The sequence below is a fragment of the Miniopterus natalensis genome, chromosome 15 (assembly GCF_054644295.1).
Source record: "Miniopterus natalensis isolate mMinNat1 chromosome 15, mMinNat1.hap1, whole genome shotgun sequence".
Classification (NCBI taxonomy): domain Eukaryota; kingdom Metazoa; phylum Chordata; class Mammalia; order Chiroptera; family Miniopteridae; genus Miniopterus; species Miniopterus natalensis.
Genome location: NC_142095.1, coordinates 18,302,419 through 18,330,264, shown reverse-complemented (window position 1 = coordinate 18,330,264; position 27,846 = coordinate 18,302,419). Strand labels below are relative to the sequence as shown.

The 27,846-nt window shown below is 37.1% G+C and overlaps 1 protein-coding gene across 1 annotated transcript; it reads left to right on the top strand.

Annotated features, from left to right (window-relative positions):
* The first annotated feature begins 269 nt into the window (after positions 1–269).
* RAB5A (RAB5A, member RAS oncogene family) lies at positions 270–27,821 on the top strand. Its single transcript, XM_016198779.2, has 6 exons — positions 270–373; positions 4,107–4,361; positions 20,707–20,858; positions 21,188–21,310; positions 23,493–23,586; positions 26,409–27,821. Exons 2-6 carry the CDS (start codon positions 4,199–4,201, stop codon positions 26,522–26,524), a joined length of 648 nt encoding a protein of 215 aa, XP_016054265.1. The 5' UTR covers positions 270–373; positions 4,107–4,198; the 3' UTR covers positions 26,525–27,821.
* Positions 27,822–27,846: the final 25 nt, after the last annotated feature.

Sequence of the window (27,846 nt, the reverse complement as noted above, 5' to 3'; positions counted from 1 at the left end):
GCCGGGCGGCGGAAGTGGCTTCCGCGCTGGGACTGGAGTGTTTGTGTTTTGGTTCGAGAAGGAGCCCGCGGCCGGCCTGAGGGGAGGAGGCAGAGGAGGGAGGAGGAGGAAGAATTAGTGGGAACTCGCGCGGCGGTGGCGGTGGCGGCAGCGCCGGCGGCGGCGGAGGAGGAGGAGGAGAAAGGGAAGAGGAAGGCGGAGCGGAGAGAGGCGGAGACCGAGCCCGACGGGGGCGGCACCACGGCGCGAGCCCCGCACCTTCCAGTCCGAGGGGAGAGGCGCCGCCGCCAAAGCCACAGCCATCTCGCCGGCTACGCCTGGGACCCGCTGCCAGGAAGCTTCAGCCCCGCGGCTCTGCGGTCTGCAGTCTAAGGTAACCAAACCGTCCCTCCCCCTGCCCGGGGCCGGGACCCCAGGTTATCCGCTGTCCCCGGGCTGTCGGCGGCCCTGCCGGCACTGAGGCCCCCGCCCCTTCTACCTCTCACGCGCCAGTGCCTTGGACCAGAGAGCTGTGGAACCCGGCGTCTCACCCGGCGGGCCTCGGTGACTCATCCTTCAAGGGGCTCTGGAGGACCAGGATTTTCGGACTGGCCGAGGGAGCGACGGGTGTCACCCTCTTCCCTTCTCAAGATGGCGCCGTTTCGCCTGCCCCTTGTCCTGGCAATCTTGGGGGGAGGGAGGTCTCAGCCAAAACCAGGCCAGATCCAGGGGAGGAGGACCGGAAGGATGGCCGAGGGGCCCTGGCGGGCCCGCTCGTTCCGGCGATACGGAGTTTAGTAGCAGTTACTCAGGTGTTCTCCCGGGAGGAACCGGGGCCTACGGCAGGTGTGAATTTGGGGAGCTCCGCCTACCTTCGTCTTCCAAAGACCGGCAGTGGAGGGAGGAGAAGGTTGGTCAAGATAGGCTGTCTAGAGATTCTTGTCTCGTCTAAGGAAGGTGGTGAACCGCATCTTTAAAGAACTCAAGACAACTAGGCCGCTGAACACGCTCACCATGTAGACACCATTAAACCTTCTCTGCTGTTCTGGAAGCTGGCTACCCCCGGGATTTCGACTTTTTAAGCTCTGATTGTCGTAATTCACATATTTGGTTTTTGTCTTTTGTTGAATGGAGTCAAAGTGTAGAAGAATCGGTTGCATTTCATTTTAGTAGGGGGGAAAACACGTGTACACCGCTGTGATAATTCAGCACAGCTCAGGAACTTTATTTTTAATGTAAAGTAGGGGTGATAATACTCAGCTCATAGAGTTGCTGTACGCAAAAGTCATGGAATAGTGTGCTTGGCACAATATAAGGCCCAGTAAATGTTAGCTGCTGTTAACACAGTTTGGGTTAGCTGTACAACATCAGTTATTTTCAAAAGATTAAAATGCATTTTATGCAAAATCTTTGTTTTGCAAAACAAAAGTTTCAGTGGTAAATACAAATAAATGCACATAATTTTCCATCTTAATGTTGAGGTAACTGTACATAATTAAATTTAGTCATTTTCTGTTTTAAAGCCTATAGGGAACCGTGATCCAATAGAAGGCAAAGCTAAATCTGTTTTTTTAATAATGGCAATCTGATGTTTTTCCTGAAATTTTGGAAGTGCCATGGAAATTCAGAGCATATTTTCCTTGACCAGTAATTTCATTTGCTGTTTTGTAAGGTAATTAGGCAATTGGGAAATACTTCAATTGCTATTGTGTATAACATCTGAAGGTGTGTGGATGCATTTTCAGTCTACTTGACATTCTATTGATATTTGATCATTATCTCATCAAAGGGTTTCTACCAGTTTTCAGTCCCTACTATGTGCCACTGTATTGGAGATTTTTTCACATATAGTCTCATTTCTCACAGCAGCTGTGTAAATGAGATATTCTGGAAATAGGTACTTGAAAATGAAAGAACTTGCTTGAGCAGAAATTGGTATAGCTAGCTAGATTAGATCCCCAAATCTAGAGTTTGGGGGGAAGGGGGCATTTTTTTATTTTGGAAAAAAATTTTAATATGCAGAAGTAGAATAGTATAAAGAGAACTCATTACCTAGCTTCAGTTCTTACTGCCAGTCTTATTTTGTTTACATCCCCATTATTTGGAAGCAGTTCAGACATACTTCATCTGTAAATATTATAGCATGTGTTACCAATAAAAGGTCTCTTCCAAGCTGTTATTTAGATAAAGCAGAGGTGATTTTATTGTCTCCAGTGTAAGATCTCTTGGGTGTGTTTATTAGTGAATTCATTGTCAAGAAAGATTCTTAGATAAACTCATTTCATGGAGGAAGGCAAATTTCTCACGAGGTACATAAATGAAATACAACAGTGATTCTAGGGAGAGAGTCATCAGATTTAATATTAGTAAGCACATGATCAGATTTTGATTAAAGTTGGGAGAAAAGGAAAATTTAGGATTGATTTGTGTGTAGATTGCAAAAGACTTCTTTGAAGGTTTGCTGATTCCTTTGAGATTGAAAATTAGCATTATTAAATAATAAGAGTAGACAGAGATTGGGCTAGTTTTTTCTAAGGGTATTAAGTAGAAAGTAATGACATTTAATTGTTAGCCCTAAAACTACAGAATAATAAACTCACCACATTAAAAAAACCACTGTTAACACTTCAATTTATTTGTACTTGAGCACACGAGGAAACAGTTTTGTTCTTTAGCCATTAGATACACAAACCTGGAAGCCAAAAAATATTGGTTGTTCAAGGGATTAAGTACAAATTGGCCATTACAGAATAGTCATGGGAATGTGAAGTACAGCATAGGGAATATAGTCAGTAATATAGTAATAATTATGTATGGTGCCAGATGAATACTAGACTTATAGCGGGATCACTTCATATTGAATGTTAACTAGTTGAAAAATTAATTTGTTGCTCCAAAGTAACCATTAATTAAGCAAAAAAACATGTAAAAGTTAAGAGACCTTTAAATAATAATGGCCAACATTTATTGAGATCTTATGTCCTAAGAGGTTTCCATTAACTTTATTTTCTTTTTTTTTTTTAAATATGTTTTTTATTTCAGAGAGGAAGGGAGAGAGAGAGAAAAATCAATGATGAGAGAGATCATCGAACAGCTGCCTCCTGCATGCCCCCTACTGGGGAACCTGCCTGCGACCTACACTTGTGCCCTGATTGGGAATCAAGCTATGACCTTCTGATTCATGGGTCGATGCTCAACCACTAAGACACACCAGCTGGGCTAACTTAATTTTCTTAAAACTCTTTGTTTTGTTTTGTTTTTAAAATACATCTTTATTGATTTCAGAGAGGGGAAAGGAGAGGGAGAGAGAGAGATAGAAACATCAATGATTAGAGTCATTGATCGGCTGCAGCCCACAACCCGGGCATGTGCCCTGACCCGGAATCAAACCCTGATCGCCTGGATCCTAGGTCGACGCTTAACCACTGAGCCACGCCCGGCCGGGCCTTAAAACTCTTTTAACCCAAATAGTCTGGTTCCAGAACCTGAACTCTTGAGTCACCCCTTAGGTTACCTGGGTTTGAAACAGCTCTGTCACAGCTCTGTCATAGTAACTATGTGACCTCAGTCAAGTTACTTAACCTCTCTGTGCCTGTTTCCTCTTTGTTTTTTTATTAAAAAAAAATTAATGTATTTATTGATTTTAGAGAGAGAGGGAGGAAGGGGGGAGGAGAAACAACTTTTGTTGTTCTACTTATTTGTGCATTCATTATTTGATTCTTGTATGTGCCCTGATCAGGGATCAAACCCACAACCTTGGCATATCAGGACAACACTCTAACCAACTGAGCTACCTGGACAGGGCTCCTCATTTTTCAGTATTGTAATAGTCTAACTTTATATGATTTTTGAGTGGTTATGTACCTGGCACTAAGTTGAATCTAATAAATAAAGTTTAGCATTAAAAAAATATTTCTTTAAGTTCTGGAACTTAGCAGTATGATTTTAGTCTTAAATCTTATGCCTTAATGTTACTTCATTACAAATGATTTAAACTAAATGGCCTTCAGTGTCCAGTAGATTCTAATTGTTATACAATAATATGTTACAGGCAAAATTTATTAAAGTGATTAATGTTATATTTTGTTTTCCTGATTTGTATATTTAACTCATTTGTTTCTTTACAGGTTTCTTTACCTCCAGAAAGAAAAAATTGACACTTTGCATCCTGGAAGTTCATTTAAGAGACTGAAATTAGGGACTTCTTTCAAATTTGGACATGGCTAATCGAGGAGCAACAAGACCCAACGGGCCAAATACTGGAAATAAAATATGCCAGTTCAAACTAGTACTTCTGGGAGAGTCTGCTGTTGGCAAATCAAGCCTAGTGCTTCGTTTTGTGAAAGGCCAATTTCATGAATTTCAAGAGAGTACCATCGGGGGTGAGATTTTCTTTTTTCCCTTCTTCATTTAATTGAATCATACATTGGCAAAAAAGATTTTGCTGTTCCAGTTGTGCGATGATGAATACCTAAATAGGTAACACAGTGAAGAAAAGAGCTGTTCAGCATACCTCAAGCTTGAAAATTTACGTTGTTTCTTGTTAAGATAACATCTTTTTACGTTTTGATTTCCTTGTTATCCTTAAGGTGGTTGTATGGGAGCTAAAATACAGATGTAAACATGAGTAGAATTAATGTCTTAGGTAATGAGATTTGATCTGGTATCTATTTCTTGATAATTAGAAGCTTCAAAGTAATACAGGTGTGTGCTGAATTATATTGGCTTTAGAATGGTGAAAGAATCTTAAAATTCTAAATGTTACTAGACTTTAAAATTATATTGACTTGTAAAAATAAATTTTATTATATTTGTTTAAGGGAAGAGAAAAAGTGAGTTATTAATGGAGAGGACCATGAGAGTAAATGGGACTTGAAGAGAAAGATAGGAAGAAGTAGAGTAAGCATTGCATACAGTGGTTTTGAACCAAGATGAGGGGAACGTAATATGTAGGACAAGAGACAACAGTTCAGTGTTGTGGTTAGAAGAAAGGAAATTAGATTAATTGAATTTAATCAAAGAAATCATAACTATATAGTGGTAGGGCAGAACAGCCTTTTTGGGGTCTCAGCATTTGTCAAAGGAAGCTTTGGATTAGATAATGTCAGAGGAACCACACAGCTTTAAGATTCACAATATTTTGCAGAGGGTATGCAGTTAAGCAGTACTATATTTTGGGGGGTATGTAGGAATTTATTTTAACCTTACACATTTAAAAAGTCAAACTTTTGAAATATGTAAGGCATATACCCACTTACATGTAGCAGCTACTTAAGAGTCCATCATTCAGAAGCATAATTTTATGCTGTGCATTTAGTGTGTGTTCTCAAGTAAGTACGCTTGAGAATTTTATTCATATTCTTACACCCTTCCAGTAAGATAAATTACAGAACTTTACTACCTCCTAGCTTTTCCCTACATACAGGGAATATACTACTAGATAAATGGTATCCCTACTTTAATGGACCTAGCAGTATCAAAGTATTTGTCACTCTTACATTTGTATAGTCATGTTATAGTGTTATATCATTTTAGTGTGTTGTTTTTGTAATGGATGAGCTTCAAAAATGTAGTCTAGCCCTGGCTGGTGTGGCTCTGTTGCTTGGGCGTCCTCCCATGCACCAAAAAAGGTTGCCAGTTTGATTCCTGGTCAGGGCACATGCCTGGGTTTTGGACTCAATCCCTGGTAGGGGGTGTGCAGGAGGCAGCTAATCGATGATTCTCTCTCACATCGATGTTTCTCTCTCTTCCTCTTCCTTCCTTGCTCTCTTAAAAAAAAAAAAATCAATGAAAAATCTTAAAAAAAAAAATGTAGTCCATATCATGGAGCTTTTATTTTGAATTAGAAAAATGCTGGTGTTTTTAAAAAATTTAATGAGCAATATATTACACATTCTTTGTTGATACAGTTAACTGGCCCACATAGTAGGAAGAGTTTTAAAGACTGCTAGGTCATGTCCACCTGTCTTAAACTGGTGCTGAAAGTTAGTTATTGTAACTGGCTGGCAAGTGATTGTGAGTGGCAGCATTTCCCAGAGTACACATGTATTATTCTGGGCTAAATACCTGGGCCAAGTAGGTTTGGGACTTGCATTATGCTAACCCCCCCATCTTTCACAGTACATAATAAAATAGTGAAAACACTAAGTACTGTAGTAAAGAACTTAATTGCTGGGAAAGTTTGCTGGAGCCAGAGGAGCCTCACAGTAGAAGTTTCATTTTTGTCTTGGATATTCAGATCATCTTCTAAGTGTTTTTTTCTTAATGACATCTCAAGGACGTTTAAAAGAAAAAGTTAACACCATGTGAGTGCATCATAAGTGTAGATATTTTTTGATATGTATGTGTATATATATAATTTCCCTTTCCATTTAATGCCAATTATATTGTGTACATTTTGTTAATGAATTTTCCAAAATTTTTTTTTTTTAATTCCTACCTGTAAAGCTTCCTTAATATTTTCTTATACAGATCAAATCAGGCTTTTCAAACCAACTTTTAAAAGAATTTACATTCATATTTCTGTGTTATTGACTATTGGACATTCTTTCACTGTGTTGGCCACATATTAATATCTTTAGGAGATATGAAAATGCCATTACAATTATAGCGGTGAGAACTGTTCTTTTTGTTTTTGAGGTTTTTGGTTTTTTTGTGTGGGGTTTGTTTGTTTTTGAGATATAAGTGACATAAAACACCTTCTGTAAATTTAAGGTATAGACATGTTGATTTGATATGTTTACATAGTGAGCGCTGTTCTTTTATGCTCTTTGCTAACAGCTCTTCACCTTTAGGGACTGTAGTAGGTTCTAAGCGTTCAAGGATTTCAAGGTTTTGAATTATTTAATGATCAACGCCAAAGGTCCTTAACTTGTAAGTAAACAGCTATACATAACAAATGAACCTGGCCATATGTTTTGCATTTCATCTTTAATTTATTTTTATTTTTATCTGTTTTTATCTAGTTACATTAGTCATAGCCTGAACTCACTTAAAATTTTCATCTCTGTGTTTTAAGGTAGAAATCGTATGCTGCACTCTTGCGTATTCTAGAACCTTATATTCATCAAGAATATCAAGGTTTCTTCCGTAGTTTGTGTGGTTCTTCTAAATGTGATAGCTTGACTTAAGAATTTATGTTATCTCACCACACCCATGCCCTGTCCTTTGATCCTGTGACACTCATAATGAGATTAGCTAAGTGGTTGGTGGGGTTAGAACTTTGGGAAGGTCTAGCTTATTATTTGTAGGGGTTTAAAGTCTGCATGACACTTATGTTCCTATTGGAGGCTCAGTAGCTTTTCAGTAAATACTTTCACGGCTATAGGGCTGGCGCTCTTTCACTTCACACCTTACTACTGAAGATTTTAAAGATTTCTAGTGAGTTCCTCTTGTCAAAACCCTCCCCCTTCCACAGTATTTGTTATTAGAAAGGCATTTACATGGTACTGTTTAACAAATGGGTACTCAATGTAAGGCAGAACAAGATTAGATATAAAATGAAATAGCATGCAGTCATTCAGCTTTTTTGCTTTTGAGAGATATTTGACACCACAGTTGAATTTTGTATGCACTAATCATCAAAATGTTTTACATACTCTAAAAAGTTTAGTTTATGGAACTGCACGTGAGGATATTGACAAAATTCCTCTTTCTGGTACTGTAATTTTTGAGCTTTAGTTTAGAATAGTACTCAAAAAATGTTTGTCACCTGTTCCAGAAACTGCACATTACTTGGGAATTTGTTAAAAATGCAAAGTCCTATATTGAATCAAAACACGGGGATGGGGCCAGTAATTTTAAGTTTTTAACTGGTTTTTGTAGGGTTTTTTAAAAGTACTGTTCATTTGAGAATTACAAGTATTGTGTACTGGATACATCACATTTTACCTGTATTTTTTTATATGGAAACACCTTTTTGTGAATCTGTTAACCTGCTAGGCCTCTTTAAGAGAGCATGGCCCCTCCTCTGTCCCATCAAGGACACTCTGCCTTGTCTCCATTTAAATTAAGAGAAGCAAGGCTATTTTCAATTTTTTTGTTTTTAAATATATCTTTATTGATTTCAGAGAGAGGAAGGGAGAGGGAGAGAGAGAGAGAAACATCAATGATGAGAGATTCATTGATCGAGCCCACAACCCGGGCATGTGCCCTGACAGGGAATCAAACCGCAATCTCCTGGATCCACTGGGCCACGCCCATCCGGGCTATTTTCAATGTTCTTAACACACAGTCTTTTATCATTTTATCACTAGAAATTTCTCAAGAGTAAATTATTATAGTTAAGAAAATGGGGGACTTTGTATCCACATGGTTTGATTTTAAATTCTAGCTTTAGTACATACCAGGAATCTTAGGCAAGTCATACCCGGCTTTGTTTTTCCCTATATGAAGTGGAAATAGTAGTTTCTAACTTGAAAGATCTTTTTGCTGAGTCGGTTGTTTTTGTTTTTGTGGGGGTTTTTTAAATCCCCACCTGAGGATATGCCCATTGATCTTGAGAGAGGTGGGTAGGGGGAGAGAGAGAGAAACATTGATATGAGAGAACATCGATTTTCTGTCTTCTGTACATGCCCTGACCGGAAATGTAACTGGCAACCTAGGTATGTGCTCTGACCAGAAATTGAACCTGCAACTTTTCGGTATACCAGATGACACTTCAGCCAACTGAGTTACAACAGCCAGGTTTTTGCTGACTCCTTTGTTTTGTTGTCATGAGGTGGCATTATTTTGGAATTGTGACTCTTCTACTAAATGCATAGTATTCGCTTTAGCATTTGACAATGTTGACGAATTTTATGTTCAGATTTTCCTCTCTTAGAAGATAAAGTTTCTCATTAAAGATTATAAGAACAAATAAGGTTTTAAAAAACTATAAGCAATTATGTCCTAAATTTTAGCTTTCCTAAAAATGAAGTTTTTGCAGATTCATTCATGTATATAAGATGAGGATTTACAACTAAGTTTCTCAAAATTCCATATGCTAAATTCTTACTAATTTTCTCTCCCTTTATTGTTTTTCACAAAAATGGTTAGGTATGTATACCACATTAAATCTATGCCACCCACCTCAGCTAAGTTATTTGTGTAAGTTTTCTCAGAAGGAGAAATTATACATTTAAATAGAATATGTATGTATGTATACATGTATGCAGATATTAAATTTGTTTCCTAAACTGAGAAATAAAGCCAGCCAGAAATTTTAAACCTGAATAACTCATGTTTTTCCTGTAGTAGTAAACTTTCTACTCTGGCCCTTCACTTGCTAGCCTTCGTTTGTATAATTGTAACCTGCGTTTGTTTTCTTGCCTTTATCTTTTTGCATCTGCACGTTGTTTTCAATTAAAAATACTTCTGAGAAAGGACAGAAGACCTAGAGACAGACCACCAGAATGGTTTTTGATTCATGAGAAAAATGGTTTTTTTAAATAGTCTGTTCTTTCTGATACAGCAAGCGTTAGAATTTGTGGAGGTTAATAATTTGGTTTCAAGTGAAAGAATATTTATGCATAATATTACTTCCTTTGAGAAAGTACATATTCAGTCTTTAAGATAGATTGTAATACTCAAGAAAGTTGCTAGAGATTTGTACCAATTACGACTTTAAAATTATCTTTTATTAGTCTTAGCATCAATTAGTCTCAGTATTCTAGATTAAAATGTTGTGACTACTTAAACATTGCTGTGAATTGGAGACACATTGTTTTATTTTTTTATTTTTGTTTTTTAAAAATATATCTTTATTGATTTCAGAGAGAGGAAGGGAGAGGAGGGGAGAGAGAGAGAAACATCAATGATGAGAGAGTCATTGATCGGCTGTCTCCTGCATACCCCCAACTGGGGATCGAGCCCACAGCCCAGGCATGCGCCCTGACCGGGAATCGAACCGGGATCTCCTGGATCCTAGATGGACACTCAATCGCTGAGCCACGCCCAGCCGGGCTAGGCACATTGTTTTATATTTTTTGTTTGCTCTTTTAGTAGACAGCTTGGTTCCAGTCCTGGCACTCTTTTATGTGAGCCCTGTTCACTCATTTTTTAAATGAGTGGGTTGAACTAAATAAAGGTCCTTCTAGAGCTCACTTTTAAAGTGTGTACTCTCCTCCACATTAAACAATACAGTCAATATAATTTAACCTTTTTTTCCCTCTTAAAATTTATTTCACATATTGAGATCATAAACTTTAGTTTTTCCCTTGTCTCACTTAATTCATTGATGCCCTCTGGTGGTGCTGAAGTGTTCAAAGCTGTTTGGTAGAATGACTTTGCCAGTTAGTTCTAACTATAGTGAGCTACCTCTATTTTGTTGTTATTGTTCAGTTACTTCTATTGATTCACTAATTTGCTGCTTTTATTCTCCTGTGTACTGGAGGTTGAGTGGGCTTAGTAGGTGGTTTGCTGATCTCTCTTGGTTGCAGTCAGTGCTGGGGCTAGAATCATGTCAACATATCTGGCAGCTAATGCTGGCAGTTGGTTGGGACCTCAGCTGGACCTGACAGCAAGAGAACACTTACCAGTGCCTCAACACCTAGCTTGGGTTTCCTCACAGTATGATGGCTACGTTCAAGAATGAGTGCCCCAAAAGCACCAGGTGGAAGCTGGATTCCCTTTTTATGATCTAGCCCCAAAAGTCACATAGACAGCATCAAATATGTTCTAGTCACAAGCTTGAACAGATTCTAGGAAGGAGTTTCAGTGTTACGTTATAAGAAGAATGTGTTGTAGGAAATCTTGTTGCAGCCATGTTGGAAAAAACTGTGCCAAACTTTTCTCTGTGCCATTTTATGAAGAGCATCCTCGTTTTTCTTGGCTGTAACAGTATTCCGTTGCATGGATATACTTAATCAGTCCTCTAGTTTTAGGTTTGCACGTTGTTTTATATTTTTGGCTCTTAACCATGCTGCAGTGAAAAACTTAACTCATAATCATTTCTCATATATTTCAAGTATTTCCATAATATAAATTCCTGGAAGTTGATTGTTCTGTCAAAGCTTATATAGATTTGTAATTCTGATAAATTTTTTCAGACTGCCTTCCCAATCAGCAGTGTACAGAATGCCTATAACCCTATTTTACTAACTCAGGATATTATCATACTTGTCAATCTTTGCTAATCTTATATGCATTGATCTCTGCACTTTTTATGTACAATTTTTCCATATTATGAGTGAGGTAAAGCATCTTATTTTTAGAGCCCATTGTGTTTCCTTTCTCTGAACAGTTTATAACATTATGATATTTTTATATAGATTAATTTTTGATAACACTGTATTCCATTTTATTTGTTAATGATAATATTTCTCATCTCTGGATTGTATTCATATTTATTTTAAAATCTGATAATCTCACCTTATTTTTTAACCATACCCTTATTTTTGGACAGTTAATGTATATATTTTTTGTTTGCTTTTTTAGGTAATCATGTAATAGTGGATATATTTGTGGAATTTTCCCCCCTCTGGACTTATTTCTATAAGATCGATTTCTATGTGGTTAACTGAACCAGAAGGAATTTTACCTAACTATTGTAAAAATCAAAAGGATTTCAGTCTTTTCATCACTTTTTTCTCCCATAGAAATACTCCTAATTTGGGGGGGGCATTACTTGGCATAGATAATTATGTTCTAGGACTACAGGTTTCCTGTAACTGTTATTACTCTGGGATTAGAGTCTTCCCCTATCTCTTTCTTCTTTAATTTGCCCCTTTTCATTCTTGGATTGTAAAATTCTCAGATACATACTTGAACTTTTAAGCTCACTTAGTGGATAGGTTTGTTGCTAAGCGTTAGAGAGTCATTTTCAAGGCTGGTAATGTTTTAAAGGTCTGGGAGATGCCCTTGAGCTCTGGGGAGCATTAAGTGCTAGATCCTTGAACCAAAAGGAGAAAGGGTATCACTAATGAGAAGGGGGAAAGACACTTCTTTGCAAATAGCCTGGGCACTATCCTTGTACATTATCTTTGATTTTCTGTAGTTTGAAAATGATAGGCTTAGATGTAAGATTATTTCAGCAGCTATCTTTATTGCGTTCTCTGAGCTTCCTGGATCTTTAGTTCTTCCTTGGATAGTCTGTTCTATTTTTTTCCACCTATGTGCTCTTTATATTTTTAGTTTTAGAGGTTTTTATTGTTATGTCTTCAAGGCCTGAGATTTTTAGCTGTGTCCAGTCTTCTAATAAGCCCATCAAAGACATTCTTCATTTCTGTTAGTTTTTTTTTATCTCTGGTATTTCTTTTGGTTCTTTCTTAGGATTTCCATCTCTCTGCTGACATTACACATCTATTCTTTCATACTGTTTTCTTTAGCTATTAGAGCCATTATTACATTAATCCTAATTTTAAATTCCCAGTCTGATGATTTCAACATCCCTGTTATGTCTGGTTCTGAAGCTTACTCTGTTCTTTCAAACTGTGTTTTTTTGCCTTTTAGTATGCCTTGTAATTTTTCTTGCTAGCTGAATATGATATAGTGGGTAAAAACAACTGCTGTATATAGGCCTTTAATAGCGTAGAGTGTTGTGGAGGGAAGGGAAATATTCTAGTCTTGTCTTTTATTGAGCCTTTGTGTCTGTACAGTGACTTCACAAGTGTTTGTCAGGTGGTTTTTTTGTTTTTTGTTTTCCCTTCCACCTTAGATAGGAGAGGATGGCTAAAGTGGTCTGGAGTTAAAATTTTCCTTTCTCCCACATGGGGGGCTAGAACTGGCTGGAGTTGGGTATTACTTTCCTCTGGTCAGTTAGACTCTGGTAACACCCCCACAGATTACTCTTCAGATTAACCAGTTGCTCTAGGGGCAGGCCTGGTTGAGAAGAACAGAGGGTCTGGTTTATTTCAAAATGGGTACATTTTTACTGTTGAGAACCTGGTCAAGTCCTGGAGGTAAAATTCAAAAAAGTGTGGTGGCCCCTGCTATAACTGGGTTCCCCTGGAGTTTTTTAAAAAACTCAGATTTGTTTGCACCTAACCTCCAGCAGTTTGTCAATTACAGTTCGGGTTTTCCTACCCCAGCACTGGTTTCCTCAGGCTTCTGCTCGGAGGTGTGATTTTCTGTATCTGCTGGTCTAAGTTCAAGGGTAGCAGATTGCCTTGTGACCTCACTTCTCTTACAGATCTAAGAAGAGTTGTTGATTTTCAGTTCCACTTCTTGTCAGGGTGAAGTGGTGACTTCTAAGGTCCTTACTCATGGAACCAGAAACCAGAGTCACATATTCCTTGCACATTATAGAAATTTAATAATATTCAAACTACTTAAAGTATTTGTTGTCTGTAGATAAAATGTCTTTCATAGACATAATATCTGTTAAAGCTAAGTTAATTTTATTAACTTTTTCTCTGTTGGTATTTTGGGGGGAGCTGATACTAGTTAATAACTTGTAGTAACCTCTCCCCTTTCTCCCATGTCTTCACCTTTTTTCTTTGTAATGTGTACCATCATTCTACTTCCCATTTCTGTATTTGTTACATCCTTGTTAGATAAATCCATTTTGGTAAGTAAAGATTTTATAAGGATTGTGCCTTTAGTGAGGTAAACACAGCCTCTTAGCCTTTGAAGTTTCAAATACAGGTATTATTGGTTCATCCTAGGGTGATCAGGCTTGGGGCACTAATTTAATACTAACCATACTCTACCCCCTAAGACTTAATTTATTTTCTTTCCCAGGTGGTTTGGAGAGGGTATTTATTAAAGTTAGGGACACTGTAATAAGGAAAGGCTCAGGGTAGAAGAAGCAATAAGAGAGCGCCTAGGCAAAAATGGGCCTAGGCAGGGGCTGCTTTGGCTCACTGAGAAGTTAGAGAAAAGGGGGCCTTGGAGACAAGGTCAGGGGATTAGCCCAGGATTAGCTGCCACTGCCTATTGCTTCCCTGATTGCAAGTCTGTGGAGCCCCTTAGAGTTTAGGAGATGTAGGCCTGAGAGGGAAGAAGAGGGGGAAGGGAGAGGCATGGGCATGCTTCCAGGAGAGGGAGTGCATCCTAAGACTAATTTTAAAACAATGTGCGTTAATATACTATCAGAAATACTATCATGACAATGTTCAATTGGTGACATGTAACTAAGTTACGTCCTGGTAAGTGAATTCCCTTAGGAGAGTTGGGTGTACTTTTAGAATAACTGTGATAGTAGATACACAAATGTGAGCAAGCAGGCGCGCGCGCACACACACACACACACACTTTTCTTACTCTTGGAATATTTCTGGAAAAATTACATAAATTAGAGCTGCCTGGGTGGCTCAGTTGGTGGGAGTGTCGTCTTGTACACCATAAAGTTGTGGGTTCAGTTCCTGTTCAGGGATCATACTGAGGTTGCAGGTTGGATTCCCTGGTTGGGGTGTATATGGGAGGGAACCTATCGATGTTTTTCTCTCATGTCAGTGTTTCTCTTTCCTCCTTCCCTCCCTCTTTCTCTCTCCCCCCCTTCTCTCTAAAATCAATGAAAACATCCTTGGGTGAGGATTTTTTAAAAAGTAACATGAATTACCCAGCCAGGCATGGCTCAGCGGTTGAGCATTGACCTAGGATCCAGGAGATCGGGGTTCGATTCCCGGTCAGGGCACATGCCCGTGTTGCGGGCTAGGCAGCAGATCAGTGACTCTCATCATTGATGTTTCTCTCTCTCTCTCTCCCCCTCCTTTCCTCTCTCTGAAATCAATAAAGATAAATTTTTTTTAAAAAATTAACATGAATTAGTCCCACAATGTTGGAGAAATTATTGATTTTGCTTGACTTCATGCAGACTCTTTCCTATGTATCATTGATAGTTCCCAAGATTGCAGTTCATTTGGCAACAATTGCTTTTAGATGTTGCTGAATAATTTTTGTTGTAAAATATGCATAATATAAAATTTAAAGTTTTAACCACTGTTCATCTTCAGAACTTTTTTATCTTCCCCGACTGAAAATCTACCCAAACAGTAACTCCCCATTTTTCCTGCTATTATTTTAGTTTTTTTCTTTTTGCTTTTCTATTCGTAGATATACCTTATCCTTACTAGGAACTTAGATGTATATTTTACTTTTTGGCAAATTAAGTCATTTTATAACCTTTTTAAAATATATATACCTTTATCGATTTCAGAGAGAGGAAGGGAGTGGGGAGAGAGATAGAAACATCAATGATGGGAGAGTCATCATTGATCAGCTGCCTCCTACACGCCCCCAACTGGAGATCAAGCCTACAACCCAGGCGTGTCCCCTGACCAGGAATCGAACTGCGAACTCCTGTATCCTAGGTTGATGCTGAGCCACGCCCGGCTGGGCTTTAACCTTTTTTTATTTAATGACTGCTTAATACTTACCAAGCCACCCATGTCTTTTCCTTTATACATTTAGGTTGTTTATGATTTTTTGAACACAAAGGTTTGTTCTACCTTCTCTCATGCCCCCCCCCCCCCCCCGCCCTTTATACCATATTTTGTGTTTCTGTGGGTTTTTTAAAATATTTTTTTTTTATTTCAGAGAGAGGAAGGGAGATAAAGAGAGAAACATCAATGATGTGAATCATTGATTGGCTGGCTCCTGCATGCCCCCTACTGGGGATCAAGCCTGAAATACTGGCATGTGCTCTACCGCGAGTCAAACTGTAACTTCCTGGTTTTTTATAGGTCGATGGGCAACCACTGAGCCAAGCTGGCCCGGAATACCGTATTTTGGAAATTCCATGATATAATAGCTTAACAAGTACCAGCATTTTCATGGCTTTGCCTGGTTGAGAAAATTATTTCCAGAACAGTTATACAGCATTACCAGCAGTGGGTGTTTTTGCCACACTTTTTTTTTTTTATTTTAAGTTAGGAAGTAAACAATATTTTTGCTGTAAAGATGATTTTGATATATATATATTCCTTTTGTGAATTTTTTTACACACTTATCCTTGATGCTTTTGGAGTTTTTTGTAAAATTTATATGAGATTCCCATATATTAAAAATGAATGTGTAAGCATTCATTGTAGAAAATTTCTTAAATATATTCTCTCTTGTGTTTTGGGTGTATTATACATATTTTGTAAGCCTAGTCTCAATCAGTTTTTTATGTAGTTAAGCCTGATAGTTATAGGTTTTTTGGTCAATTTTAATAAAGTAAATTCTATCAAATTTGATAATTAGTTACTGGTTGGGGTGGAATTGGTTCCTTGGTTTTTCTCTTTTTCACCCTTCTGTTTAATTCATGTAGAATCACTTTGTTACTGTAAACTTTTTTTCCCAGTTGTTGACCTTTGGCTAATGCTATTGATTTGAATAGTCTTCCCCCTACCCACTGTTTTGCAGTGTCTCCTCCTTGCTTATTATTTATTAAGGTCTTATAGGCCTTTGGTATTTGCAGATTTAACATTTACAGTTTCAGGTATTCTTAGCTGACCCCAAGGTCTATGATTCAGTAATTTGTAGTTTGCTGAGACTGAATTGTTACTTGCTTGCTACCAGGCTTGCAAATAGGAACTGATCATGTAGTTCAAAGAGAGGGAGCCTATTAGACAGGCCAGCACCGACATCTCAACGCAGCTTTGTTTTTCTCTACTTGTCGTCGCGTACACAGTAACTCTCGAAGTGATAAAAGCTGTTTCTTTGTGAAATGTGGGCCCGAAAAGAAAACCAACTGCTAGTGCTGGTGATGGAAGTGAAGAGAAAATGAAGAGGTCTAAGAAAGTGATGATTCTTAGCCAGAAAATAGACGTTTTGGATATATTAAAGTGGTTTTGCAGATTCAGGTAAGTTTGTGGTTGGTTAATGTTGCTACAGTATTGATATAGTTATATTTTGAGAGCCAGAGTTTATTTTTATAACTTTGTAAATGACTGGTAATGTGTTTTTAGAAGCACTTAGGATGTGAAGATGTCAGCTACACTTCACTGAATTTTATGGGGAAGTTAAATGCTGTTAGTAGTATTTCAAAACTTGAGAACTTTAGGGAATCACGAGGGTCTTGTAATATGTAATGTTTATAATAATACTGGGTTAGCCTATTCCCATAGTATTTGTTGTTGTGGCACTACAACACTTGTTTTAATGTGTTTTAGATGTACCCTAAAACTCATTCCCTTGGCCACTAATATTGATCTTTTTCTCCTTCCAAAATTATGCTGTCATCATACCACAGTATGGTATTATCAAGTTAAAAAGATTTTGGTGGTATTTTATTGGAGATTGTGTTAGTTATGTAATAACTTGAGTAGAGGCCTTTTGAAATCTCTTATTTTTTCTCATTTGGGAACTGTCTGTTCAGATGTTATCTAAAATAGCCCAAAAATATTTCCACATATCTTATATGAACTGGGCTTCATAGTATATGTTGGGTGTGGAAAAGAATAACTGAGTAATTTCTCAAGGAACTTCTAGTCTAGGGAAAGAAAAAGATATCTTTTTTAAAAGATTATAGAGAGTGTGAAACATGTTATCACACTGGGAAGTCTGGGAGCACAGAGGTAGGAACTACTAATAGTGTGGGATGAAGAATGGTTTCTAAGAGAAACTGAGTGAATTGATTGTTCTTGCTGTTTGTTAATATGATTGGAATCTTTTCTCCCAGCATAACACTGAAAACCTGGTGATTGCCAGTATATGGGGAGGCTGTTGACTTTGACCTGTTCTAGTCAAGTTAAAGAACTCATTATTACCTGCTTTACAGTAGCTGGTGCCTTTGGATTTTCATGTTATTCTGTCTTGTTCCAAGTAATGTCTCTTTCCAGTAATTTTATTATTATAAGGATATCCCATATGATGTTAAATAATTGTGATGTTGGACTTTCTTGTTTGGTTTCTAGATTTAGAGAGACTACCTTAAGAGCTTTGCTGATTTCAGACTTAAGAATGGAGTAGATACCTGATAAATTTTAAGGAAAAAATCCTTTGTATATATTAAGACTACATGTTGACTCTAATACCCTTTTTAATGTTTTTTTTTAAATAAACACTGCTTTTCTTTTTAGCCTACTGGTGTAATAGCTTTGTATTTCTGACAGAATCTCTGTTTGGACATGGGCTGGTTTTTTGTGTATGTGTTTTTATGTATTTGTTGGCATTTCTTTGCCTGTACTTTGTCATTTTGTACATGCATTAGTAAAAAAAGATTGGTAGCCTTTTGTGATATATTGAAATGGTTTTAAAATCAGATTATATTTGCTTTAAGGCAACATTAACTAATAGTTATTTCCCTGAGCTCAGAGTTGACTTATGAAAGTGTTAGCGAATGTTTATACTACCAATGTATTTTGTGGTCATAGAAAAGAGAAAACAAAGTCTGAATTGCAAATTATAACTCAATTTTTTTCGAGTTGCATCAAATGTTACTTGAGAAAGGGCTTATATTTTGTGATCCATTCCTTTCATTTAAGTGTTTAAAAATATTTTTTTATTCTATGGGAGAACCATTCATCAAAGTAAAAAAAATGACTTAGTGCTTTCTTAGTATCCTTTACCATAAATACAGGATTTTAGAAAATGGGCATTACTGCTAATGTTGTATAGGAAAAGATGCTTGATGAATTAGAGTATATATTTCTAAATATGACTACACTTGTGAGAATTCACAGAAATATTCATTAGAATGTAGCTCAAAATACATTTCCAGTTATACTGTTTGCAAAATTAATATTAATAGCTGCTGATACTAAAGTCAGCAGCCAATTGACCTAATAAAAACAGCAGGAAAAGTAAATGTTATATCTATTGTAAGATACAGTACCTAATTGTACTTGGCTTAGTCAGCATATTCATATTAACTAGTGAATCTCTTATGAAGGATTGACACCACCAGATAAACTACTATAATTTACAGAAATGGAATATAATTTCCTTGCATGATAGAAGGTTTAGGAAATTTTAATAACTAAATTTCATGCTAATTTGGGAGGAATTGAAGATCACATTTTGAGCTAAAAGTAAAAGTGAGGAGTACCAAATTTAAGATGAATGGTAGAGCTGCAGGGATTTAACTACCAAAGTTAATGAAGGAAAGGAACTATAAGGTATGGTGACTGTTGGCCAGCATGCCGCTAAAAATGGCTGTGTGTAGATCTTGTTCATAAATATTTTTAGTGCAGCTAGCTATGGTTAGACATTTAATCTCACATTTGATATTTTAAAGTTAATTCACTTTATTATAACCTGCCTTTTATAAGTCAGTTTATTTTTCATAAGTGTCCATTACGGTGTCTTTACTGATGTTTATTCATAGGGCCAAGAGAAGTATATTTATAATAATTATTTTCTTTTACACTGTTCTCATGAAACAATTCAGAAAATAAGGGGTGCAGCCCTAGCCAGTTTGGCTCAGTGCTTAGAGCATGGGCCCTGAGGACTGAAGAGTCCTAGGTTTGATTCCAGCCAAGGGCACGAACCTCAGTTGCAGGCTCTCCATCCCAGGCTCTGGTTGGGGCGAGTCCCGGAAGCAACCAATCAGTGTGTCTTTCTCACATCAAGCTATGTTTTTCCCTCCCTCCCTTTCTCTCTCTCTCTCCTCCCCCTCTCCCACCCCCTCTCCCCCACTTCCCCCCTTCCATTCTGAAAAGCAATGGAAAAAAATATCCTCCGGTGAGGATTTTTTTAAAAATAGAAAATAAGTGGTACAGTAATACTTTGTAGGATTTGACAACAACCTCTTAATTTTAAAAACAAAAATATTATAAAGTGACACTTTATTAAAACTAAAATCTGCCCAGCCGGGCGTGACTCAGTGGTTGAGCGTCGACCTAGGATCCAGGAGATAAGGGTTCGATTCCCGGTCAGGGCACATGCCCGGGTTGCGGGCTGCAGCCGATCAATGACTCTCTCGTCATTGATGTTTCTATCCCTCTCTGTCCCTCTCCTTTCCTCTCTCTGAAATCAATAAAGATGTATTTTTAAAAAATAAAATAAAAATAAAAAATTAAATTAAATTAAAATCTGACAAAATTTTGAGATAAAAAGGTACAAATCCAAAATTTCAATGGCAAGCAGCGAGAGCTAGGAGTTAATATTGAAACTATATTTAGCAAGTTAAGTCTAGGTTGAGGTAATAATGATTGTAAAAGTGTCAGTGTTTTGAAGGACTAATATAACAGAAATATTAATTTAGTGGTAATGGACTGGGACTAAATCCCACAGTATGCCAATTAAAACCGGGAGAATGGAGCAGGGGGCATAGTTTGGCAATATAGATGGTAGCTACAGGTATGCTGATTTCCCCCCTTTTTCAAGAATATTCATAAATATATTTCTTAAATTGTTTTATAGTTTTGAAGTTACAATTTGTAAGACAAGAAATATATATTAAACTTATTTATTACAATAAACTTTTTAAGAATGTAGGCCTTACCCAGTTTTGCTTAGTGGTTAGAGCATTGGCTCTCAGACTGAAGGGTCCCAGGTTCGATTCCAGCTAAGGGCACATACCTTGGTTGCAGGCTTGATCCCCAGCTACGGTTGGGGCTAGTGCGAGAGGCAACCAATTGATGTGCTTCTCTCACATCGATGTTTCTCTGTCTTTCCCCCTTCCTCTCTGAAAAGCAGTGGAAAAAGTATCCTCAGGTGAGGATTAAAAAGGAAAAAAAAAAGAATGTAGAAGAAACTTTCAAACTGATTTTATTATAAAGGTCTTACATGTAAACATATGTATTCATCTTTGAAGCACAGATTTTACAGGTACTTAAAGCCATATTAATTGTGGATATGCAATAATACAGATTTTCAGGTGTTTTCTATATTATATTAGGGGAAAATGGTAAACTTACTGCAGACATTTTTTTCTTTCAGCTGCTTTTCTAACTCAAACTGTGTGTCTTGATGACACAACAGTAAAGTTTGAAATATGGGATACAGCTGGTCAAGAGCGATACCATAGCCTAGCACCAATGTACTACAGAGGAGCACAAGCAGCCATAGTTGTGTATGATATCACAAATGAGGTAAGTAGAAACGCATAATATAATGGAACTAGTTTGAATATCCATTTCTGATATTCAGAATTTTGATTAGAGAAAGGAGCTTTTAAATCTTTTTTTTTTTTTTTTTTTTTTTTATAGCCAGGAATGTAGCCATTTCTGCCAAAAGCTTTTGAATTGGAAAGGCTGGTTTTAAAAAAATAAGATGAAAGTGTCTTAAATAATACAATAGGCCTAAATTTCTTTCCCAGAGTCACATTGGACAGTCTTTAAAGCCTTGTCTCACAAAGACTCTCCCTAGCCATTTTTTGATCCTGTGCCTCAGAGTAGCTGGTTTTTTGTTTGTTTCCCAGGAGTCCTTTGCCAGAGCCAAAAATTGGGTTAAAGAACTTCAGAGGCAAGCCAGTCCTAACATTGTAATAGCTTTATCAGGAAACAAGGCTGACCTTGCAAATAAAAGAGCTGTCGATTTCCAGGTATGTTGAATTTAACTTTTGTTTGAAAGCACATATTTATTGTAAATTTTTCTTCGTATCCACACTTGAATTACAGTTATAATTTTAAAACCATCCAAATAATAGAAAATAAAATTTACTAAATATGATGTACTGTATGTAATAAAGTGCTTCTCATGATAAACCTGAATTTTTAAATATCTTTACATAATTGTAAAATATATATGTTGATTCAGATTTTGTTGACCTAAACAATTATGAGATAAATAATTGTTTGCAAATAGTGCAGAAATAAGTAAAAGCTGATTGCCTCCTACCCTTCCTAACCTTTTCCTGTTTATTTAAATATATATATAAATACACATATGCATACCCACATATACCTATACATTTGTGGTACACATAACCTACACTTGTGTGGTGGTTCTTAAAAGGGCCTTCAAAAATAAAGGCTCAGAAAATCTAGTTTGTAATCAAATGTAGCTATTTAGGAATGGTCTCTGCTGTAAAATAGAGAAAGTACAATTTTTTTAATAAAGCAGATTATCTTTAATTAGACATTTTAAAACTTCTGTTCTTTTGTTCTTCAGCTTCTCTACCAGAGAAGTTTGGTTGTGGCCATTATATACGCTATATCAATGATGAGACTTTTTCTTTTTCAATGATGGCTGTATATGGAGGAAGGGAAATAATAGTTCTTACACCATTAGGTGTTAAGCTGAACGTGCACAGTTCATTTGATTCTGGTGACAGCCATGTGAGGTATGGTATCATCTATTACTCTAAGATAGTTACCTCCCCAGCATGAGTGATAGATAGAGCACGTGAATTATAGTCAAAAGTGGCTCTTTCGAATTACAGTTCGAAGGAACCTTATACCTTTTTTTTTTTTTTTTTTTGTCAAATAGGAAAGGTAATTGGTTGCTCTTCACAACAGCTGTGAGGATCAAAGGCAGTAATAAATGTAAGCTGTAAAGCATGACAAAAATGTAGAATAGTAATAGTTTTCAAAGGAATGATTCATGATATATTCAAAGTTAAAATGTTGCTTATAGAACTCATTTAGAATTAGCTTTTTTTTTTTTTTTTAATGTGTTTTTATTGATTTTTAGTAAGGGAGAGGGAGATAGAAACATCAATGAGAGAGGAACATCAGTCGGCTGCCTTCTGTACGCCCCTATTGGGGACAAGCCCACAATCCAGGCATGTGCCCTGACCAGGAATCAAACCAGCGATATCTTGGTGCATGGGACAGAGCTCAGTCCACTGAGCCACAAGGGCTGGACTAGAACTCATTTAGAATTAAATATGAGAGTGCCATTTAGAGGTTGAAGCCAGTATTTTGTGTGTGTGTATATATATATATTGTTTTCTTTTGACTTTATTGCATATAATGAGCATAAATAAAATTTGCCATTGAGATCGAAGAAAGTTTTATATTTAGAATAGGATAAATTTTTCCCCTTCTGGAAAGCAGATTTAAAGGACTTTATTATTATTATTATTTTTAATCATCACCGGAGGACATGCTTACTGATTTTAGAGAGAGGGGGAGGAAGAGAGAGAGAAAAACATCAATATGAGAGAGAAACGTCAATTGGTTGCCTTCCCATAGGTGTCCTGATGGGGAATCGAACCCGAAACCTTTCAGTGTATGGGATGATGCTTCAACCAACTGAGCCACACTGGCCAGGTCTGGAAAGCAGATTTAATGTGAGACCAGGTTAATCAGGCTGGGATAGTGCAAGAAGCTAAGGCAAAAAGAAAATTACACAATGCCTTTATATTTGCTTTACCTTTACTAATAATTGTTGGTTATAGGTAATTAAGTTGGAGTAGTAATAAGAACGCCTCTTTATTTATTTATTTATTTATCTATTTTTATAATTTTTATTTTTGTTTAAAGTATTACAGATGTCCCTTTTTCTCCCCAATGACCCTTTCCCCCCCCTTCCTTCCCCCTTCCCAGTCCCTCTCCCCACCATTGTCTGTGTCCTTGGGTTGTGCATATATGCATATAAATTCTTTGGTTACTCTCTCCCCCTCTCCCCCTTCCCTCTGACATTTCGTCAGTCTCAACTATGCTTCCATGTCATTGAATCTATTCTGCTCGTCAGTTTGGAAGCCTCTTTTTTTAATAACAAAAATAATTCAGGTATAGTATATGCAAAGGATATATCTTATTATTTTGTTCTATAAACAGGAAGCACAGTCATATGCAGATGACAACAGTTTATTATTCATGGAGACATCAGCTAAAACATCAATGAATGTAAATGAAATATTCATGGCAATAGGTAAGATTAACTTTTTTTTTCCCAAACTATAAGTATTGGCAAAACAGGTTACACTGGTGCATTTTTAGTTTGACTACTCTATTTCTTTTTATATGTTTTTATTGATTTTAGAGAGAGGGAGGGAGGGAGAGAAACATCAATGATGAGAGAGTGTCATTGATTGGCTGCCTCCTGCACACCCCCCACTGGGGATCGAGCCCACAACACGGGCATGTGCCCTGACCAGGAATCAAACCTCTTATCTCCTAGATCATAGTTCGATGCTCAACCGCTGAGCTATACTGGCTGGGCTTCTTTCTTTATTTTTAAAATATTTTTATTGGTTTTTGGAGAGGAACGGAGAAGGGGGAGAGAGAGAGAGAGAGAAACATCTAACCTTCCATTAGTTTTAAGGTACAGGTTCTATGTGAAGGGTCTACTTAGGTGGCTCTCACAGTTTTCTGCCTCCACTCTATTCATGTACAAGCATTCTTCTTGTTCCATAATGTCTTTTATTAAATAGCAGTGATTATTAACTGGGTGTCCACATTCCTATCCCCAAATAAGAAATATTCTTTTATATTGAAGTCATACAAATTAACCAATTAAGAGCTTAAAACTCAGTGAAAGTTGCAAGTACTGTCATAATAACTTTCACTAGGTGAGAGAGTTTAATGGTGGCTCATTTAGGAAAAAACTTGCCTGTTTGTTGTGTAAAATATTTTCCTGAGAAACTCAAGCTTGTAGTTACTAAGGAAATGCTAGCACAGTTGTGAAGGATTGTGTGGCACTATGTTTGCTCCTTTTATAAATGGGACAGATGACACCTAGAACCGCATCTGAAAAGTTCAAAGGAACCAATAATAGGTCCCTCAAGTCAGGCTGAACTTTAAAGCTTTCTCATGGTATTAAGACTACCAGATGGGCTGTATTAATTTGTGTTTTTTATTCAGATGTGCTAATAAGATCATTTTTCCCGTCAGAAAGTAACCTATATACTAGAACTTTAAATTATTTTTCTGAAATTAGAATGTTTCTTTCCTTGAAAGAAATGGAAAGGCCATTTCTTTCACCAGATTATAACTTAAACGAATCACACATTGCACTCATATTTTTACTTTTGATGACTTCCCAAAGGGAGTACACTTATTTTGTGGGAGAGTTTATGACAGGAGACAGCTTCTTTTGAGATCCCAAAACTGTGTTTTAGTTTATCATCACAGTAAAAATAACCAATAGAACCAGTTTATTTCCTTCAGCCTCGTGATTTCACTCATACCTAATTACAGGAAGCCCTTGGAGAACTATGCTAACATGAGAAATGGTCACTCAATCCAAACTTGGTAAAACTTAGTATTAATTATAACTCTTTGTCCTATGAGGCTTTGTGAATACAGCCGACTGGATATTTACATTTTATTACCATTTACACTGCCAACTACAGAACAGTTCCTAGAGAAGTGTCCCAAGGTGATGGCTTTTCTTCCAAAACCTTGTTGCTCCTGGCTCCCAGATCCATCGCCCAGCTCAGCATCTAGAATTCTAAATATTATTAATGCTCATGTGGAATATTACAAAAAATAAAGGCTAGAAGATCTGAAACAATCAGGCATTCAGGTTTTAAAGTAGAGCATGATTAACCTTTGTGTAAACTTAGCAAAGGCTAAGATTAAATTAGAGTCTTACCATAGTAGTCTACTCCCAAGATTATGACCAGTGTATCTAGCCACTCTTGCAGTCTGTACTCTTAGAGATGTTTAATATTTAATAAATCCAGCACATCAAGGTTCTTCAGAATCCAAGCAGATGACATCTGATCAGTAGGAGCTGTGCTCCAGAGAACAGCATTAGTTGTACCAAGCTTAGCAGACCTAAAGCCATAACTGCTGGTTCAGGGGCTTTGTTCAAATGGGGCAAGCCATGGTCATCTGACTCAAAATTGGGAAACAGTTTTTTGAGAGAGCCACAGGAACAATCTCACTTACATTAGGTAGAGTTACTGGTAAATCAGATTAGTGTTCTTAGTCACAAGAGAGGAAAATGGTAGACATTTAAAGAGCAAAATCTGTGTTAGCCAGGAAGAAAATAGGCGATGTGATCTGTCACAATTTGGTCATAATTAGGTTGCACAGCAGAAGACAAGCTCTGCTGGGGTGATGGTGATGGTATTTGTTTATATATCAACTTGTTCCAGAATGTGTTTGTGACAGTCCAGAGAACACTGGTAGAAGCTGAGCTTCTTTGTAAACATGGGCTGGCCATCATTTTTAACTTAGATTTTCTTTAAGTAATAGAAGTGTTAATGATTATGAAATAAAGTACAACTTTTCTGGTATTGTTAAGTGAATCTACATAAGGAATTTCATATAGCCCGGCCGGCGTGGCTCAGTGGGTGAGCATCAGCCTATGAACCAGGAGATTCAGGTTTGATTCCCAGTCAGGGCAGGTGCCCGGGTTGCAGGCACGATCCCCAGTAGGGGGAGCATGCAGGAGGCTGCCAATCAATGACTCTCATCATTGATGTGCCTCTCCCTTCCTCTCTCTGAAATCAATAAAAACATTTTTTTTTAAAGAATTTAATATTGCTCTAGTCAAGTTTTAATTGTGTGTTAGCAACTGGTCCCCATTTTACCCTTCCATCAACTCACTAAACTCCCTCAGGACAGTGACCAATGTTTTGATATTTAGTGGATACTCAAGAAACATTTGATAAGAATGGACATATGGTTATGGATATTTTGGGATAACCTAACTGGAAAGGAAGATTATAAGTAAGCAGATGAAAGTATTTTAATATGAATATTCTAATTGTGTTTATTTTATTTTAATACTTTATCTCTCAGCTAAAAAGTTGCCAAAGAATGAACCACAGAATCCAGGAGCAAATTCTGCCAGGGGAAGAGGAGTAGACCTTACTGAACCCACACAGCCAACCAGGAGTCAGTGTTGTAGTAACTAAAATTCCAGTTTGAACTAGCTGGAATAGTCTTCTGCTTCCTAAATGTTAATAACCGTGGAATTGGAGCATTTAACCAGCTCAGTACGACTTCCAAAAAGAAGAGACTTACGATAGAGTCAAGTTTCTAATACAGAATTATTTTAAGTGTTTTGAACTTAATTTTTAATAACATGCATGTGACCCTCTGACTAATGTTTCAGCAGTAGAAGGCGGAAACGAGAGCTGTGTATACTTGTTTCCTTGGATGGTTAGGGGGAATCATTTCTCATCACCAGGGATATAGACAAATGACTATCTAAACCCACAGTTAACCAGCCAGTTCTAAGAAAAAGATTTTGAACTTAATTTGAGCCTTTCAGAAACATTCTTTTTTTTAGAAGAAGGTTCTAAAGATATTTATGCTTAGCTATAGTATTTAGGCAACTGGTAATTTCTCTTAGTATCCATATTTAAAGTGTACATTCCACATTTTAGCAAAAAACAGTCCCATATTTTGGGGGAGGGGGGATGAACATTAGTGGCATCTAAATTATAGCCAGTCCTGTTATTTTTTTAATGGGATAAAAAAAATCAAATGTAACCCCATCTTGTTTTAGGAATATAAAAACTGGTAAATGGGTCTTAATGGGTAGTATTCCCTTCAAACATGTGAGCTCTTCAACAAAAGTGAAACAAACCAGGTGTCTGTGATTTCTGTTTAATCACTGCGAGCCATTATATTGGTTTTGTTTAGGGGCATGGAGGGGGCTTTTGTTCCCTTTGGACATAATATAGTCAATGCACTAACAATTATGTACATTCAAACTTGATTATTTTAAATTCGATCTTCAGCTGTACTGTAAATAGGGTACTGCATTGTAGTCTTCATTTGTTTATTTTCTGTAATATTTAAGAGTTGCTTAAAAGTATACAAAATGTACAGTTACTAAAACAGCTAATTTTTTCTTCTTTCCCCCTTTCAGCGGAAGGGGCTTCAGTTCCTACATGGCTAGAACCATAATAAACAATGTACGGTAACTTGTAGCATAGGTATTGCGATATGTTAGTAACAATCTTGCAGCCTTGTTTTCCAAAGTTTCTTTTATTTCGATCAGTTCAGTATATTGCACTAATTGTTTTAGGTATTTTCATTATATGAACTCTACCATGTGTCAGAGATGATTTAATCTATTTAAGTGTTGAACTGATAGCCGAACTTGTACATTTACAGTAATTCAGAATTAGCAAGGAAACAGTTCATCAGTGTTTAGTTTTATATTGAGGTGCTCAGGTTGGAATAAAGTGGTATAAAAAGCAAGTACTGGTTTTTCTCTTTTTTTGGC

What these genes read in the sequence shown, in the direction of transcription:
- RAB5A (XM_016198779.2), top strand. Translation starts at nt 4,199, where the DNA reads ATGGCTAATCGAGGAGCAACAAGACCCAACGGGCCAAATACTGGAAAT. An exon ending in TGTATGATATCACAAATGAG is followed by an intron (nt 20,859 to 21,187) that starts GTAAGTAGAAAC and finishes TTTGTTTCCCAG; the next exon opens with GAGTCCTTTGCCAGAGCCAA. An exon ending in AAAGAGCTGTCGATTTCCAG is followed by an intron (nt 21,311 to 23,492) that starts GTATGTTGAATT and finishes TTCTATAAACAG; the next exon opens with GAAGCACAGTCATATGCAGA.